Source organism: Carya illinoinensis, chromosome 3 (genome assembly GCF_018687715.1).
Source record: "Carya illinoinensis cultivar Pawnee chromosome 3, C.illinoinensisPawnee_v1, whole genome shotgun sequence".
NCBI lineage: Eukaryota > Viridiplantae > Streptophyta > Magnoliopsida > Fagales > Juglandaceae > Carya > Carya illinoinensis.
Genome location: NC_056754.1, coordinates 48938250 through 48958554, shown reverse-complemented (window position 1 = coordinate 48958554; position 20305 = coordinate 48938250). Strand labels below are relative to the sequence as shown.

At 31.4% G+C, this 20305-nt stretch overlaps 1 protein-coding gene across 1 annotated transcript; it reads right to left on the bottom strand.

Annotated features, from left to right (window-relative positions):
* Positions 1–990: 990 nt before the first annotated feature.
* On the bottom strand, positions 991–3354 carry LOC122305049 (strigolactone esterase D14). The gene is made up of 2 exons (XM_043117335.1): positions 2816–3354; positions 991–1722 (listed from the first exon to the last, which is right to left on the bottom strand). The coding sequence occupies exons 1-2, from the start codon at positions 3196–3198 to the stop codon at positions 1278–1280; spliced, it is 828 nt and encodes a 275-aa protein (XP_042973269.1). The 5' UTR covers positions 3199–3354; the 3' UTR covers positions 991–1277.
* Positions 3355–20305: the final 16951 nt, after the last annotated feature.

Sequence of the window (20305 nt, the reverse complement as noted above, 5' to 3'; positions counted from 1 at the left end):
TTATACTATATTAAAAAGTAATAGTTGCAGTTGTGATTACGTAATTATCATGTAATCATTTAAAAAAAATGAATAAATATAACTTCATATAAAAAAATTAATTTTTTAATATCAAACTATATTTTTTCAAAGTGACTTTACTTATATTAGTCTCACTTGATGGCAGAGGAGACCGTGGTTACAAAGCAAGCAAGGGTCCAAGATGTCCATAAATGGCCAGTGGAAAGGACAAAACTCTAGAGTTTTTAACGATGGATTAACGCTAAAGGGGGGGCCTCCATTGAATCTGCTTTACCCCCCGGCCACACTAAACCCCACCCCCGCCCCCCAAAAAAAAAGGAACATTTGATATCATCGTATACCAATATATATATTTTTTTAAAGAATAATTCTACTTGTAAATCTTTGTTTTACCAGACTTATGTATCATAACTATTTTCAAAATCCAAAAAAGATAACTCTCTTATCTCCATTGTTTCTCAGAAAAATTATTGAGAAATTTGAGAGTAACCAAATCAAAATCTCTACCCAAAACCAAGACACCATTGACCGTTGGAAGCACAATCAACTCAAAGGCTAACTATATCGAGGATTTTATATATTGGTTTGCGTCACGCGAAACAACGTGTTTCGCTACTGGATCACATCTCTTTGCTCCTTTTTTTGTCTGTTTTATTTGGTCGGACATTGTTGGTATAACCATTATTCTTATTCGTTTATATTTAAACTTGTCCTTTCAAAATTTGTGAGCTTTGGAGTTTGGACTTTACAGGCTGGAGGCTCGTTGATCACCAAATGATTACGGGCTAGACACATGCATGTACCATTTAATGTCCTCAAAAGTATGATACGGTCTTAAGTATACAAGAGTCTTCGAAAAAAAGTGACATTTGTTATACGGAATTTATATACTCAAAAACTGTACAAATTATTTTCTAATCAAATGGTATTTTTTTTTTAAGATAAACAAATAGTATGTTAGATCATAGATTGACACAGCCAAAGTCGAGCAATTTATTTCCACCAATTCGTTTACAAGCACCATAATAATAATTTCAAGGACAACATTAATAAGCATAAAGCTTTAATAAAATAACAGCTCAAAACTTCAATAAGACGACCCAACTGGCTCCTACCTGATCTATCCCATGAACCGATGATTAATGCACAACATTAAAATGTCCTTAATTGCGGGTATTCATTGTGATATTTTCCCTAAAAAGCACCCACATATATTATCTTATTATATATATATATATATATATGTTCTTAATTAATTAATCACGACCAAGTTCAAAACCCAGGACACGCCGTAGCACTTCAAGGAGCTGGAGGTGAGCAGTTAGCTGTGGAAAATGGCCATCACCTTCTATCATCTCCACGGTCGATTTTCCCTTGATTTTCTTCTGCATGTAGAGTGCCACTGAATTTGGGACGACATAATCGTTGGTGGTTTGGATGATTGTGCATGGGGTAATCACCTTTTCAAGAACCTCTCGTTCATCGCTTTGAAATACAATCTTGGCTAAGGGAAGTGCCACTTCGGGTCTCATTCTTTTCAAGCATTTTGCAAACTTCTCAACCGAGAGGGGATCTTTTGCGTCGACTACAAGAGAAGCAAAGGCTGAGGTCCAGTTTTGATAATTGGATTCAACGTTCGCGATGATCTGATCAATGTCCGAGTTCCCAAATCCGCCTTCGTAACCGTCCATGTTTATGTACCTGTGATGTAGCATGAGAAATTCTCAGACTTGTTTGAGATGGATGCTAATTAGCTAGGCATGCATTACACCGTACCATGCAAAGAGAAAAGCGATTTGGCCAAAAAGAAAATTTTAAAATTTAAATAAGGAATAATATTTAAATGAGGAGAAAAATTTAGGGAATGAAATGTACTATGTATTTGAAAAGCGGGTATAATAATTCGAAGAAATTTTAGAAAACGAGACGGGCATATGCTAATACCAAACCTAAAAAACAAATAACATGCACTCATATACAAACATTAATGATTACAAAAACATATGTGGAAAGCTAAAAGCAGAGAAATGGGATGTTTGTCTCATAGTTAAGAGACTATATAGAGAAAATTTCACCAAAGTCAATCATGCTTTGAGGCAGCTTCAATGATATATATATATATATATATATTTCGATGTCAACAATCAATGGTGGGCTTAAGCCTCAATAGCACGCTCTATTTAGGCATGCATCCAAACTAAAAAAGGTCTAAAAATGCGAAAAAAGTCAAAATTAGAGGAAAGGAAAACTTGTCTCTTTATTTCAGTTCTAGAATGCGCATGCCCTCGAGCTATCTGATCTGATGTCAAGTCTTCATTTTGGTTGTGGACACAAACAGTAGCCATAAAAGGTTCACTGGCCCACATATAGAGACCAAACATAAACAGAGCGACAAAGGAAAGTTGGAAACCCGGCAGGCCGGCACCATCATGAGACCATATTGTTCGTGTCCACATGTTTGATTGGATCTACATGATGGATAAAGCACATCAAATTTCTCCATTCGTATCAAAACATATTCACTTAATTTCTTCTTCTTCTAGCTTGAATCCGTGTCCCTTAAGAGACAGGCCAGGAATAGTGAGCTCTCTAAATTATATTTGGTACAAAAGAAAACCAACTTGATGCCAATTTGGAAACAGCATGCTTTTTACAGTTGAAATTTAAATGGGTGTGCCTGGAATCATGTTTCAAAAAGAACAAAAAAGATAGAAAGACAACACAATAATTAAGAATCAAAGAACAGCCAGCCGACCATTTGTAAGTAACAGAAAGGTAATCTTTTTCTAAGTACCTGGGAGAAGATCCAATGAGTACGAGCCTCTTAAAGAGCTCAGGTCTTTTGATGGAAGCGATGCATCCAATCATGCCAGACATGGAATGCCCGATGAAAACCAAAGATTGAAGATTCATCTCATCCAGGAGAGAAATCAAGTCATCGGCAAAAGCATCGTACGAAGAGTACTTGACAGGATCGTAGAGGTTCGGATCTTCGACAGCACCAGAAAAGGTCCAGTCGAAGACAAGAACACGGCAATGTTGAGCCAAGGAGGGCAGGATTTTGTCCCAGACAGACTGGTCTCCTCCAAACCCATGTGCTAGAACTATGACTTCACTGCCCGAGCCAATGATTTTTGAGTTCATGGAAGTTGAGATGCCATTTTCTAGCAGCACCATGTTCGGAAGAGGAAGAGGAAAAGCGAGCTAGCTAGGCGGAAATTAGTACATAGAGGAGAGTTGAAAGCAAGGCCCTCTTTAGTGTGGTTTGTGCTTGGTTTGGCCTCTAATATATAGGAACAAGGAGTGTCTAACTTATAGTTAGCAAATAAAGAAAGATGGCTTCTCGGATTGAATATAGAAAAGTGGTAAATGGGAGCGGTTATTCAAAAGACTCCAATTATAACCTTTACTGACTCTTTTTGGAAGTTCATGTCCTATTACTTGGATGGATATTCTTCGGTAATATTACTTTTCAAGACATGGATCTTTTTTGGCTAAAAGGCATAAGGTCTGATTTTTTAAACGGGAGAATCATATTCAAACCTCCACTCCTGTATATATATATATATATATATATATAAAAGACACAGATGTACTTACTATTATGAAACTTGTATTTGCATTATTCCTATGTATTGAACACTGGAATGTGTGTAACAAAATTACTAAAATCTTGAAGATGAATTTTCATTCAACAATAACCTCAAGACCTATCGCACTCATCACCACTATTTCATTCTTTGAACATATATATATATATATACACACACACACGGAATAGCGAGACAACGTGATTGATTAACATATAGATTTGACTTCAGAAACGAATGAAATAAGGATCGTCCTCTCAATTAGAGTAATTTTGTAGTATATTATCTCTAATATTCTTATTCCTTCCTAATGAGCCTAGTTTCTACTTGTAGTCATTGCTGCAGTGCACTACTGCATTTATGAGAAAATATCAAAGTGAACTTACTCGCAGAGACAGGTAACCCATCTTCCTACTTCAAGAATCAATATTTTTTTAAGTTTTTGTCCGAGCATTTCAATAGATAAATAAAGTTTAATCGAAAGTATTTATTGTTGTATGCTTGAATTTTTTTAATAGCATTAAATGGTTAATAAATATTATAAAACTTATTTTGTATATTTATTTTTATCCCACTTGTATTAATTGTGTCATTTTCTTAAAAAGATAAAAAAGACGTTATAAATATAAGGAGTTTAAGTACTTCTGTCTATCAATAGAACTGATCGATTATTATTAAATAATTTTATTTTAAAATATTTTTATATATGCAAGTAAATAAATATGGTACAGTTCTACAGAGACCGAAGATATAGAACTGATCGATTACTATTAAATATATATTTTTAAAATATTAAGAAAACTATTTCTTTATTTATAAAACATAATAATTTAATATATTTCTTAAAAATTCATGAGAAATGATACATACACAACAGATTTTACAATACTTTACACAATATATATTATAAAATAGGGATATTTTAGTAAATTGATGTTAATTTTATAAGATAGTTTACGAAAATATCCTTCCTTTTATAATATTATTATATAATATATTATAAAATATATTATGTGTTTATTATTTTTCTTTTTATAAATATATAATGGAGGAATAAACAAATGAAAATAAATAAAAGAAGAATATTCAATGCCACATGTTATATGTGGCAAATATTTGTGGCGGGTTCAGTTTTATCTGTTTAGATTTTTCATCTCAGATATAAAATTCTCATCTCATCATTATAATTTTTTTAAATTCATATATAAAATATAATAAATAATTTAACTTTTTCTTAATTTTTTTAAATTTTAATATAATAATAATATTAAAATATAATATTTTAATATTTAATCTTAAAATTCAAAATTTTAATATGAAAAATTTGCAAAGCAGAATATAGTCGGGGGACCATCCACTGTGGATCACAAAACTCGTGGAATCTCGCCACGTACCCCACGACAAGGTGCCGGAGATTGAGACGGAAACACGCTCCATTTAATGTGGCCGTTACCAGCTTTTATCACACCACTGGACTGTTTTGAGAGGTCAACTTCTCTTTTCATATATGGCGGCTCTGAAGAGCTTGTAAAAATGTTACAGAAACTAGGAAAGATTATTTCGTTTATGGGTTTTTTTTTTTTTAATTAAGAGGAATAAATATGTTTTATAAAAATAAATTTATAAATCGATATTATTTAATATAGGATGTTGATTATAAAATTAATTTTATTATAAAATAAATTTAACGTATATCATAAAATTATAATAATTTATAAATTTATTTTTATAAAATCTTTTCATGATTAACTTCTTTATTTTTTTAACTGATTTATGTGATAAAAAATGTTTCAAAACTCCCTCTAATATAATTTTTAGATATCAAGATGGTTCTTCAGTTAAAGTCCTACTGTTTTTATTTCTTGGAAATTATATATATATACACATATTTTCTTTCTTTTTGTATAAACCTTGAACTTGAATTTGGATCCTATTTTATAACTTTCTTTTGTCAAAACCCAATGTTAATTTGGAAGAATCTTGTATGAAAATATTAAAATAGCTCTGATAAGTACATATTTCTAGTAGAATTAAAGATTTTATATCAATAAATGCAAAGGCTACTGATATTTTATTAGGAACAAGTGAATTTATTTGCACAGCATAGATATTATTATTATGTAAATTTATTCCATCAATTAATATAAAGTTTTTAATTTCTTGAACAATGATATTGAGGAATGGATATTTTTGTAAAACGAAATTATTTTTATAAGTTATTTTATAAAAATATTTTTCATTTAAAATATAATATATGGCCATTAAAGAAGAGATCAGCAGAGCCACGGGAAGAGGTCGATTTTATGACCAGCAGGAGATGCATTCAGATACAAAAGCACCATTTTGTCTTGTTTTGTTGATATTAGTGTTTGATAATGAGACCTGGAAAAAGTCCAAGTCCCACCTTTCCTGCATTAAAAACTGGCATGCCCCACCACGTTCCTTCTCACAACTAACCTGAAATACTTGCCTGTTTACCAAATTACCGTCAAAATTACAATCCCGGCTCTCTCTCTCTCTCTCTCTCTCTCTCTCTCTCTCTCTCTCTCTCTGTGTGAAAACACGTATGACAAAGACAGGCACTTTTTTCAATCTCTTTGGAAATAAGCAAATATGCAATGACTATAATATGGTTGCAAATATGTTATATGTAACATTGTATTATAAAAAATGTTTTAGGAGTAATTTGGTTTGAGAAATACTCTCAATCCATCTCATCTCATCATTATAATTTTTTTTTAAATTTTCACACAAAATATAATAAACAATTCAACTTTTTTAAATCTTAAAATAAATAATAACATTAAAAAATAATATTCTAATAATATTTTATTCAATTTTTAACTTTCATATAAAATCATCTAATCTCATTTCACTATTCAAACGAATCATAAAGATATTGCATAAAAGCAAATTTATAAATTGATGTGTTAAGTTAGATTATAAAATTATTTTTATTATAAAATAGATTTAACGGAACACATAAAGTTATATCAATTAGAGTGAATTTATTTTAATGAAATCTCTTTATAGCTACGATACTGCTCTTATATTTTTGACACAATAGATAATTGATATCATGTTTATGCGCATCCCACGCAAAAAGAAGTGAGAGCATTGTATCTGTTTAATAGTGATGATGATCATCGTGCATCTATCGATATCAATTGTAACATTTAGATATTATTGGATGGCTGAGAAAGTACATCCTTAAAAAACTACACTGTTCGACATCAACATCGTGTTGCAAATGACAACAAAAGGCAGGCACCTTGAGCCCTTCTATCAAGAGGTGGATGTGTAGCAATCCAAGTATACAGCGCCTTGCCAATTTCAGTTACTACCGCCAATTTTAGATGTTGAGAAGTGTTGAGGAGATTTGTGATTAGTAATAAAAAGTAGGTGAAAAGTAATAATAAAGTAATGAATAGTAATAAAAAATAGGTAAAAAGTAAGGAATAATAGTAAAAATAGGTAAAAAGTAATTAATAATAGTGAGAAGAGTTAAGAAGTGTTGAAGAGATTTCAACACTCAAACACAGCTAATGGTAGTACTAGAGTTAACACCTTATATTTAAAATCGAGAAATATTGTTTATCATCTTAAGTCTTAAATTTTGTTATTGTTAGTCACACTAATTAATGCATTACATTTTAATTATTTTTCATATATAAAGATGTTTGGTTTACAAATGCACTTCACAAAAGTAGACTGACAAACTTATGTGGATTGTTCGTATGGTATACCATATTATAATATTTTTAAAGTAAATCTAATTTATTATAATTTTTACATAAATTTGTGATTTCACCTTGACTAGGTATGGTTTGGCACTTTAAAATTCTCATCCCAAATTCAAAATTCTCATATCATTATTATAAATTTTCTAAATTTTTATATAAAATATAATAAATAATTTAACTTTTTCTTAACTTTTTCAAATTCTAAAATAATTGTTGAACCCAAGATTTCAAGTTTTGTGTAATTATATATTTACACATGGATTTTGATGATAACAAATGAATTCAAAGAATAAAGAAGTCTCAAGCTCAAGTTGTCTACACAATGGAGTCAAGCACATCAAGGAAACAAGTATGAGCAAGAAGGGAACAAGTTCACATTAAAATTATAGAGTAATGTTGTAAATCTCTTCAAAATTCGAAATTAGGATTAATGCTCAAAATTAATATTTTATCATAAAGCATTAAAATACATTTTCCACATGTGCATGAATATTTTTGAAAATTAAATTTGAAAATTTTGAAAGATGATTGATTGTCATCTTTTGCATGTGCATACCTTGATTAAAGGGTTGAACTTTGAAAATATTAAAGATGATTGATTGTCATCTTTCACATGTGCATGTTTTATTTGAATATTTTTAAAAGTGATTGATGCTTTTTTTAGACTTATACAAAAAGTAAAAGATTAGGTTTGAATTTTTTGAAAATGAAAGTGTGCTCATTTTGTCATATGCCAAAAGTAAAAGATTAGGTTTGATTTTTTTGAAAAAGTGAATGATGTTGTCTTTGACAATTGAAAAAGAAGAACCTTTTATTTGAATTCTTTGAAAAAGTGAATGATATTGTCTTTGACAATTGAAAAAGAATAACCTTTTATTTGAATTTTTTGAAAAAGTGAATGATGTTGTCTTTGACATGTGAATCTTTTTAAATTTGAATATGAAGTCTCATATGCCTATAAATAGATCATTTGAGAGCTTCACATTCACAACACTAAGAGCATACAACATTCATTCAAAGCTTTCATTCTCTCTTCTCTAAACATTGAGCCTTAATCCTTATTCATTTTGAGAGATATAGTTTACGCTGTATTGTTCTTATTTCACTCGTTGAGGAGTGTTTTCTGATAACCTACCCACTATCAACTTTTGTATCAGAAAAAGGGTGTGTATAACCCTTGTGTGTGTAGAAAGTATTCTACACGGGGAATAGTTGAATCACCACGTGTAAGGTGATTGCAAGTGTAGAGGGTGTTCTACACGGATCCTTTGTAGCGGTGTTGTTCAAAGGTGTAATAGGTTTCTATCTCCACCTGAAGGAGGTTGAATAGTGAATTTGGGAATCCTCAAGGGGTAGCTTGAGGCGAGGACGTAGGCAGTGGGGCCGAACCTCGTTAACATACTGAGTTTGCTTCTCTCTTACCCTTACTCTTTATATTTATTGTTATTTCATATTTTGTTTATATTTTATATTATATATTTGATTTATAATTGTTATTTTTTTTAATACAACTCAATTCACCCCCCCTCTTGTGTTAGTCATCTGGGCAACAATTGGTATCAGAGCTAAGAGCTCTATTATAAGATTAACTATCTTTTGAGTTAAGATCTTATGGCTAACATTGCAGCTTCATTTGGTGAAGGTCAATCTAGTAGTCGGCCTCCACTCTTTTGTGGAGATAATTACTCATTCTGGAAAGTTAGAATGAGAATATTTCTTCAAGCTCAAGGTAGAGAAATATGGAAATGTATTGTAAATGGACCTTATATTCCAACAAAAGTGGTTGGTGGAGTAAAGGTCAAAAAGGAAGAAGAAGAGTTTGATCGTGAAGACGATAGACTTTATACTTTAAATTTAACTGCTATGAATTTATTATATAATGCTCTTAATGGAAATGAGTTTAATAGAATAATGAATTGCGCTACGGCAAAGGAAATTTGGGATAACTTGGAAGTAACTTATGAAGGAAGTTCGCAAGTCAAGGAATCAAAAATTTATATTCTTACTCATGAATATGAAATGTTTAAGATGAATGATGATGAATCTATTTCTAGTATGCACACTCGTTTTACTAACATCATAAACAGCTTGACAGCTCTTGGTAAAGTTTATTCCAAGGTGGAGATAGTAAGAAAAATTCTCAACTCTTTACCAAAACGTTGGGAATCAAAAGTTACAGCGATTCTTGAAGCTAGAGACCTCAAGAAGCTCGAAATCAATGAACTCATCGGGTCACTTATCACCCATGAGTACACATTGAAAAGAGGAGAAGAAGAAGGAAAGCCAAAGAAGAGCTTAGCACTTAAAGCTGTTCCTCATGAAAGTGAAAGTGATGAAGATGAGGAAAATGACGATAAAGATGAAGAAGTTGCGATGATAACAAGAAGAATTCAGAGGTTCTTGAAGAAAAATAGAACTCCTCCGAGGAAATCTTTCAAAAAGTTTTCCAAGAAAGATTCAGGTAAAAACGACACTTTAATTTGTTATAAATGCAATAAACCTGGTCATATCAAGCCAGATTGTCCTCTGCTAAAGAAAGATCGAAACAAGGGCAAGAAAGCAATGAAAGCTACATGGGATGATGATTCAAGTAGCTCAGATAGTGAAGCAAGCAATGAAGAATCAGCAAATCTTTGTCTTATGGCTAAAGATGACATTGAGGTAACAAATCTTGATAATATTGAAAATCCTTCATATGAAGAATTGAAAAATGTTTTAGAAGAGATTTATGAGGAATTTGAAAAATTGGATATCGAGTATACTGCTTTGAAAAAGAAAAATTCTTCTTTAACAAACGAAATTGAAATTTTAAGAAAAGAAAGTATCATTTTGAAAGATGAAAATCTTGAATTGAATAAGAAGAAAACCGATTTAGAAAATATTGTTGAAAACTTTACGAATGGAAAAAGAAATTTTGAAAAACTTATTGGTAGTCAAAGATGTGTTTTTGACAAGGCAGGTTTGGGATATATGTCAAAACAAAAATACAAACCTTATAAAAATTTCTTTGATAATCATTTTACCTCAAAGACTAATATTCAAAATTCTTTTCATAAAAATAATTTTGTCAAAAAAGGATATTATTATAATCATTCAAGTTTTTCATATATGTCACATGCTATTTGTAATTTTTGTAATAGAAATGGTCATAATTATCATACTTGTCCTATTAGAAGAAATCATACAATGACTATTAGGGCCATATGGGTACCTAAAAATCTTGTTTCTTCTAATACTAATAAATAAAGGACCCAAAGAACTTGGGTACCAAGAAAAATCATTTTAATTGTTTTTATAGGTATGCATGAAGTCATCCATAAGCAAAAATAAGTGGTTTTTAGATAGTGGATGTTCAAGACACATGTCTGGAGACAAGACTAAGTTCTTTGATCTTAAATCTAAAGAAGAAGGACACGTGACATTTGGAGACAACTCGAAAGGGAAGATCGTGGGAATATGTAAAATTGGTAATGAATCTTCTCTCATAATTGAAGATGTTCTACTTGTTGAAGGTTTAAAACATAATCTTTTGAGCATAAGTCAATTATGTGATAAAGGATTTACAGTTACTTTTAAAATAGATAAATGCATTATTTTGAATGATCATGATTGTAATATTTATTTTATTGCTTTTAGAAACAATAATGTTTATACAATTGATTTTGAAGAAATTACCTCACAAGATGTTATTTGCTTGTCAGCTCAAAATGAAACTAGTTGGTTATGGCATAGAAGATTAGGTCATGCCAACATGGAACTTATTTCCAAACTTTCAAAAAATGATCTTGTGAGAGGTTTACCAAAAACATATTTTCTTAAAGACAAAATTTGTGATGCATGTCAATTTGGTAAACAAACAAAAACTTCTTTTAAAACTAAGAAACATATTTCCACTACTAGACCATTGCAACTGATACACATGGATCTTTTTGGACCAAATAGAGTTGCAAGTCTAGGAGGAAAATATTATGCATTTGTTATTGTTGATGATTTCTCTAGATATACTTGGGTCATCTTTCTTGCTCATAAAGATGAGGCACATAATGCGTTTACCAAGTTATGCAAGAGAATTCAAAATGAAAAGGGCTATACTATTTCAAGTATCCGAAGTGATAGGGCTAAAGAGTTTGTTAATAAAAATATTGAAACATTTTGTGATGAAAACGGTTTTATTCATAATTTTTCTGCTCCTCGAACTCCTCAACAAAATGGGGTAGTAGAGAGGAAAAATAGATCTCTTCAAGAGATGGCAAGAACAATGCTCAATGAGAACAACTTACTTAGTTATTTTTGGGCCGAAACGGTAAGTACTGCATGTTATGTTATAAATAGAGTTATGTTAAGGTCTAAATTAGATAAAACCCCCTATGAGCTTTGGAATGAGAAAAAGTCCAACATTGGTTACTTTCATGTATTTGGATGCAAATGTTTTATTTTGAATGACAGAGATAATTTAGGCAAGTTTGATGCAAAATCTGATGAATGTATTTTTCTCGGGTATTCTACTAATAGTAAAGCTTATAGAGTATTCAACAAAAAGACTTTGACTATACAAGAATCTATGCATGTAGCATTTAATGAATCTAATTCTCCACTCTCCAAGAAATCTATTGATGAAGAAACAGAAGGTATAAATAATACAGAAAGTCTCAATCTCAACAAAGAGAAAGCAATAGAGGAAGTTCAACATGGAGCCATCAGGAAAGATCATCAAAATTTAATACAAGATGCAACCAAACAGTGGAAATTTGTGAAAGATCATCCAGTGGAACAAATTTTGGGAGAACCTTCACAAGGTGTAAGTACTCGATCATCTCTTAGAAATATTTGTAATCATACTGCTTTTCTATCTCAAATTGAACCCAAAAATATTGATGACGCACTTCTTGATGAATCTTGGATTCTAGCTATGCAAGAAGAGTTGAATCAATTTGAAAGAAATGATGTTTGGACACTTGTTCCTAGACCCAAAAATTATACTATTATTGGAACAAAATGGGTTTTTAGAAACAAGAAAGATGAGTCTGGAGTCATTACTAGAAATAAGGCTCGACTTGTAGCCCAAGATTTTAATCAAGAAGAAGGAATCGATTATGATGAGACATATGCACCTGTCGCAAGATTAGAAGCTATTCGAATGCTACTTGCATATGCTTGTTATAAAGATTTCAAACTTTTTCAAATGGATGTTAAAAGTGCTTTCTTAAATGGTTTTATAAATGAAGAGGTATATGTTGAGCAACCTCCAGGTTTTGAAAATCATATTTTCCCAAATCATGTTTTCAAACTCACAAAAGCACTATATGGACTTAAACAAGCTCCTAGAGCTTGGTACGAGAGACTCAGTGGTTTCTTGATTGAAAAAGGTTTTTCAAGAGGAAAAATCGACACAACTCTTTTCATTAAATATGAAAATGATGATATTCTTTTGATTCAGATTTATGTTGATGATATAATATTCGGTGCTACTAATGAAAATATGTGTCAAGTTTTTGCTAAGACTATGCAAGAAGAATTTGAGATGAGCATGATGGGTGAACTTACATTCTTTCTCAGATTGCAAATTAAGCAAGCAAAAAGTGGGACATTCATCAATCAATCAAAATATATTAAGGAATTACTGAAGAAGTTTGGGATGGAAAATGCTAAGGAAATTGGAACACCAATGAGCCCATCAACTAAACTTGATAAAGATGAATCCGGTAAGCCAGTTGACTCGAAGATATATCGAGGTATGATTGGTAGCTTATTATATTTAACAGCCAGTAGACCAGATATTATGTTTAGTGTGTGCTTATGTGCACGTTTTCAATCATCTCCAAAAGAATCACATTTAATTGCAGTTAAGCGCATTCTTAGATATCTTAGTGGTACAATTAACCTAGGGTTATGGTACCCTAAGCACACATCTTTCGATCTAATCAGCTACACAGATGCAGATTATGCTGGCTGTAAAATAGATCGAAAAAGCACTAGTGGAGCATGCCATTTCTTAGGTCATGCATTAGTTTCCTGGTTTAGTAAAAAATAAAATTCTGTTGCACTATCTACTGCTGAGGCAGAATATGTTGTTGCGGGTAGTTGTTGTGCTCAAGTTCTCTACATGAAGCAACAACTTGAAGATTTTAAACTCATGTATAATCACATTCCAATCAAATGTGATAATACAAGTGCTATAAATCTTTCAAAGAACCCAATACAACATTCTAGAACTAAGCATATTGAAATAAGGTATCATTTTCTTCGAAATCATGTGCAAAAAGGTGATATAATGTTAGAGTTCACAAACACACACGATCAGTTAGCAGATATTTTCACAAAACCTTTACCAGAAAATAGATTATGTATGATCAGAAGAGAAATAGGTATGATGCATGCTATGAATATCTCTTAAAAGATAGACCAGAGTCAATAAAAATAGAGATAGATTTTTTTTAATACTTTTACATAAATTTGAGATTCTTAGCCTCATGTTTGAGACGCTCATTCTCTTCATACAATATCATGTCATTCTTATTCATGGGAACCGGCAAACGGAATGAAGAATCTAATAAAGATTTCAACTGTTTATTCTTCTGCCGAATGATTCCTTCCCTTGTGTGAGACTCTTGAACAATTTGTTGAAGTACAACAATTTGTTCTTTGAGCTTTTCAACTTCGTGATTTTTGGCTTGTAGCCGCTGAGAAAAAGCCACAATAGAGGAAGAGTAGCGAGTCCCAAGACTCACCGAGTCATAAATAGCATCAGAATCTGACTTATTAGTCAGATTATTATTTTCTTGCTGCAACATGGCACCAATGGTAGCTGCAGAAAGAACAGGAGGTTGAGATGCAGAATGCCTCATGGATGGATCTAGAGAAATGTTAGAAGAATGAGCCATTGAGAAAAGAATAGAAGGCTTAAAACGAGAATGCTGAAGGAATGCAGATGAGTTATAGAGATGAGATGAAAACTTGATGCGGATTGGATGAACTTCAGGACTGATTTTATAGAGATAGCATAAAGAATAAGACAAACTATTTTCTCTTCAAATCTTATTTAGTCAAAAGAAATACAAGATATGCTGGACACACATTGTCAAAAGTTTTCTTACTAAGCCAGCGAGATTAACAGTAGATTGTCCCTATTTTTCTAGTAAACAATGAACCTCTGCTGTTATCTGCCGATGTTGACCTTGTATCTGAACCCTTTCTCGTTCCAGCTCCTCTATTCGTGGTTGCAGATCATGAGCATACCAATCTGTAAATTTTTTCAACTCTTGGTTTTCTTGCTTTAGCCTTTTATTCTCACTATCCTTATTAGCAAGCTTCTGTCGTAACTCAGATATTTGCATGTTAAGATGATTAATCTCACTCACCCTCGCCATTAACTTTCGAGACATGATCGTAACAGATGCATCATATTGATTACTGAGCATTCTTGATTCTGCAATAATCTCAGAATCAGCCTTACTAGAAAAACGGTTCACTGCTCCTATCATGGTATTGACGGCCTCAGGAGAGAAGATTGATGATTGATGCGTCAAGGGTTCCTGATTCAAGTCTGGAACATTAGTGGAAGAGAATTGCTCAGCCATTCTATCGTTGTGGAAAAATAGAACTCAGGTCAAGAAGTGATTATTTTTTTGGCATCCGATAGATGAAAATGATCATTTTTTTATAGAAACTCGGAGCTTTCAATCCCGTTTGTCAACAACATCAGGTGATTGTTTAAATCTTCAGCCGTATTAAATTCATAGAGTTAGGCCTCGAGGCTTTGCAGCACTTCTCGGGTCACGGACGGCTCCATTTTTCAACTATCTACAGTGACTATTAAACGCTTCGTTTTCTTCAGGTCCATTTACTTGTTGCAGATCCTTTTTAATGAGCCAAAAGGGGGATAAGTGTTAGACTAGAACATTAATATCGTTTGAATTGCTAAACTTATTATATATATTTGGAATTATATTTATACTTTTGCTTGAAAAACTAACGCACATTCTCAGGGGGAGCTTAAGTATTAATTCAGGTTTCAGGTTCTATCAAGTATTTGTCATCATCAAAAAGGGGGAGATTGTTGAACCCAAGATTTCAAGTTTTGTGTAATTATATATTTACACATGGATTTTGATGATAACAAATGAATTCAAAGAATAAAGAAGTCTCAAGCTCAAGTTGTCTACATAATGGAGTCAAGCACATCAAGGAAACAAGCATGAGCAAGAAGGGAACAAGTTCACATTAAAATTATAGAGTAATGTTGTAAATCTCTTCAAAATTCAAAATTAGGATTAATGCTCAAAATTAATATTTTATCATAAAGCATTAAAATACATTTTCCACATGTGCATGAATATTTTTGAAAATTAAATTTGAAAATTTTGAAAGATGATTGATTGTCATCTTTTGCATGTGCATGCCTTGATTAAAGGGTTGAACTTTGAAAATATTAAAGATGATTGATTGTCATCTTTCACATGTGCATGTTTTATTTGAATATTTTCAAAAGTGATTGATACTTTTTTTAGACTTATACAAAAAGTAAAAGATTAGATTTGAATTTTTTGAAAATGAAAGTGTGCTCATTTTGTCATATGCCAAAAGTAAAAGATTAGGTTTGATTTTTTTGAAAAAGTGAATGATGTTGTTTTTGACAATTGAAAAAGAAGAACCTTTTATTTGAATTCTTTGAAAAAGTGAATGATATTGTCTTTGACAATTGAAAAAGAATAACCTTTTATTTGAATTTTTTGAAAAAGTGAATGATGTTGTTTTTGACATGTGAATCTTTTTAAATTTGAATATGAAGTCTCATATGCCTATAAATAGATCATTTGAGAGCTTCATATTCACAACACCAAGAGCATACAACATTCATTCAAAGCTTTCATTCTCTCTTCTCTAAACATTGAGCCTTAATCCTTGTTCATTTTGAGAGATATAGTTTGCGCTGTATTGTTCTTATTTCACTCGTTGAGGAGTGTTTTATGATAACCTACCCACTATCAGCTTTTGTATCAGAAAAAGGGTGTGTATAACCCTTGTGTGTGTAGAAAGTATTCTACACGGGGAATAGTTGAATCACCACGTGTAAGGTGATTGCAAGTGTAGAGGGTGTTCTACACGGATCCTTTGTAGCGGTGTTGTTCAAAGGTGTAATAGGTTTCTATCTCCACCTGAAGGAGGTTGAATAGTGAATTTGGGAATTCTCAAGGGGTAGCTTGAGGCGAGGACGTAGGCAGTGGGGCCGAACCTCGTTAACATACTGAGTTTGCTTCTCTCTTACCCTTACTCTTTATATTTATTGTTATTTCATATTTTGTTTATATTTTATATTATATATTTGATTTATAATTGTTATTTTTTTTAATACAACTCAATTCACCCCCCTCTTGTGTTAGTCATCTGGGCAACAATAATAAAAATATTTTAATATTTCATTTTAAAACTTAAAATTCTCATCTTATTACAAAACCATACTAATTTTTAAACCTAGCTCTCCTCGTCAATTTAAGAATTTGACTTATAAAAATTATTTAAACTATTTCAAATCAATCAGTAAAATCCAAAATTCCAAATCAGACTTAAATTTTAAAATAAAATTGCTCTGACACCTAAACAATGGGTCTAAGTTTTGGGAGTCAGATTAGGTAAGTTAAATTTTAATTACACTTTTATAGAAAAAAAAAAAAAAAAAAGCTCTATTAATAGTAGACGATTTAAATTAGCTAGAGTATGACCTTGACTTATGAGGCAGCCTTGTTCATTTTTATAAAATATCTCATCTCATTTAATTATTATAATTTTTTTAAAATTTTACATAAAATAAAATAAATAATTTAATTTTTTTCAAATCTTAAAATAAAAATAATATTAAAAAATATATATCCTAATAATATTTTATTTAACTTTTATCTCAATTTATCTCATCTGTAAAAACAAACAAAGCAATATTAGGAAGTCAACGTTTTAAATTGGAGACTCTCTCAATTAATTCAAGAATTACGTGTTTGATTTAGGCCTAGCTATGTATAGGTTGGTTGGTTTTTCTTCTTTCAAGAATATATATATATATATATATCCTCGTTCTCAAGTGTGTGTATATATATATATAAATTCTATTCATCATTCTTATACATTATACTCCATACTTTATTTTTTTTTATTTTTTTTTTCTTAACAAGTGTTTGGTATATAGATGATGATTAGAAGAATTCAATTAGTTTATAAAGAATAAATTCAAAGAAACTTTTTTTAAAAAATAATTATACTTGAAAACCTTTACACCACACATAATTCAGGTGACATAATTTGATTTAAATGATAAATTTTAGAATTGAAATCTTACAAATCAAATTATGATATGTAGATGGTATGTGGTGTAAAAGTTTTCAAATAATACTTATATATATATATATATATAGAGAGAGAGAGAGAGAGAGAGAGAGAGAGAGAGAGAGAGAGAGAGAGAGAGAGAGAGAGTTATTCTATTCCGAAACCCTACACCACACCTATTGAGAAAAAATAAAAAAAAATAAAAAAAACAGGTGTATAATGTAAGTTGCTGAGTACAATATTTCATATATATATATATATATGTGCGCGCGGTCGCGCACCTTATAAAACCTACCAACAATATCAATAATGGAATCAAAGATTCTTTTATTTGTTGTCGTTTATAAAAATAAAATAGGAAAAATAAGAAAGACTCATAGATACTTTTATAATTTTACTCTTTTAGTAAATAACCGTTTCCTTTTTATTTGTAAAAAAACTCTACAGTCAATTACTTTTACGTACTCATGCGCGAATTGAGGTGGCATGGAAGCTGGAAAATAAAATGGTACGTCTTGGTGAAATGAAGGGGGCTGCGTTCTAAGCTGAAGATGAAAAACAGATGATAAGGCTTTTGAATCAGACATAGTTTTCCTAGGTCTCATAACATTTTATGACCCGCCCAAGGACACTGCAAAGCAAGCTTTGTGGCGATTGGCTGAGAAGGGGGTGAAAGCCAAGTATTGACTGGTGTGATTCACTCTCCATGGCAATAAAGGTTTGCAATGAAGTATGCATCAAAACAACCCATGTAATTACTGGACCCGAGCTAGAGCTACTGGATTAGGACTCCTTCCATGAGACTTTCAAAGGAGCTGCTGTACTAGCTAGGCACACCCCAACCTAGAAATCCAAAGTAGTAAAGTCATTGCAGATGGTTGGTAACCATGTTATTGGTTTTTTGGGTGATGGATGGCGTAAATGACTCCCTCGCATTGGATGTTGTTGATGTGGGTATATCAGTTGACTCTTGCATAAATGACGAAGTTCACGTGGGTGGCGGAAGAGAGCAGCGGGATCTGAGAGAAAGACGTGGGTGGTGGAGGGAGAAGCAGAACATGGATTTGGGAGAAACGGAACATTCCATTGTCTATCTTCTTTTTCTTGTTTATGTTTTTTTTAATATAAAACAATCTATCATTTTAGTGGAGTACACATGTTCGTCTGCAAAACGGAATGTACCTAGGGACTTTATTTTCTTTCGTAGGCTAGCAAAATAACCACATAATTACATATTTCCGTTATTTGGTTAGAATCTTGCTATTAAGTAAAATAAAAAGAAAATTATTCTTCATTTTTAAATTTGAATTTGTAAGAAATAACGATCGCCCCTCAACGTGCGGGCCAAAAAGAAAGAAAGCGCTAACGCGAACGACAAGAGGCCGTGGATTTATGAGCAGGAGACGTATTCAGACGCAAAAGGTTCCTCTTGTCTTCTTGTGTGGATAATGCTTGTCGTTAATTTAGACCTTAGAATCTAAGATAAGTCCAACCGGACCAATCCTCACCTTTTCTGCACTCGAGCTGGAATGTCCCCACCCTGTTTCCCCATCGCAAGAAAGGTCCAAATTCTTGCTTAATTGCAGTAAAATATTTCATTTTACAGCCGTTTTTTTTAAAAGCAAAATGATATAGCAACGATGAATTCTAATATTCTGATAGACAAAAGCTATCAAAATATATATATATATATATTTTTATTGTATCAGTATTTGTTTATTTTTATTTTTTTTTAATACAAAAAAATATGCTGTAAAAAAAAATTAACACTATCGATACAAAAGTTCAATAACTGTTTTTAGGTGAAGGTAACAACGTCCTTTTTTTAAATTAATTACATATATATATATATATAGTAATGTTACTTATAATTTTAATTTTTTAAATCTTTTTATTATCATATGATGTGACATTAAATGATTAAAAATTATTTATTATATTTTACTTATGAATTAATTATTTAATACCACATCATATAATGATAAAAATATAATAAAAAAATAAATGATAAATAAATTTGTTAGTATATATGGGTGTTTTTGCCTCTTCAACATAACCCAAAATCAAGTGGTAACAGCTCAAGTTTCATTTCTCTAATGGTCTATGTTGGAAAGTACAAAGGTTTTTTTTTTTTTTCCCCTTTCAAGAGTATTCAATTATCACTCAATTACGGCTATTTTAATTATTTCATTCAAATCTCCTTAATTATAATAAAAGCAAGATTCTGTTCAAATAGATACCTAACGCTCTTCCAACTATTTGCAATCATCATTATGGACTTCATTTGGAGACAAATAAATGTTATAGTCCACAACCACACAAACCTCGCTCTTGAGATGGCAAAATATCAACTGACTTATCAAGCCTACAAGAACATATGGGAAGAAAAACAAAAAAAAGATCAAATAGAAGTTTGGCAACCGCTACCTCAAAATCAAAGAAATTTATCTTTTGATGCTGCAGTCAAAGATTCTTTTTTAGCAATCTCAACGATATATAGGGACCACAATGAAAAAATTTTGGAGGTTAGAGCATAAAAAATTCAAACCACAAATCACATGATATTTGAAGCTTTAGTAGCTCTCTTAGCTTCCCAAGTAGGATCTCAACTCCAACAAAATCTAGCAGTTTCTATAT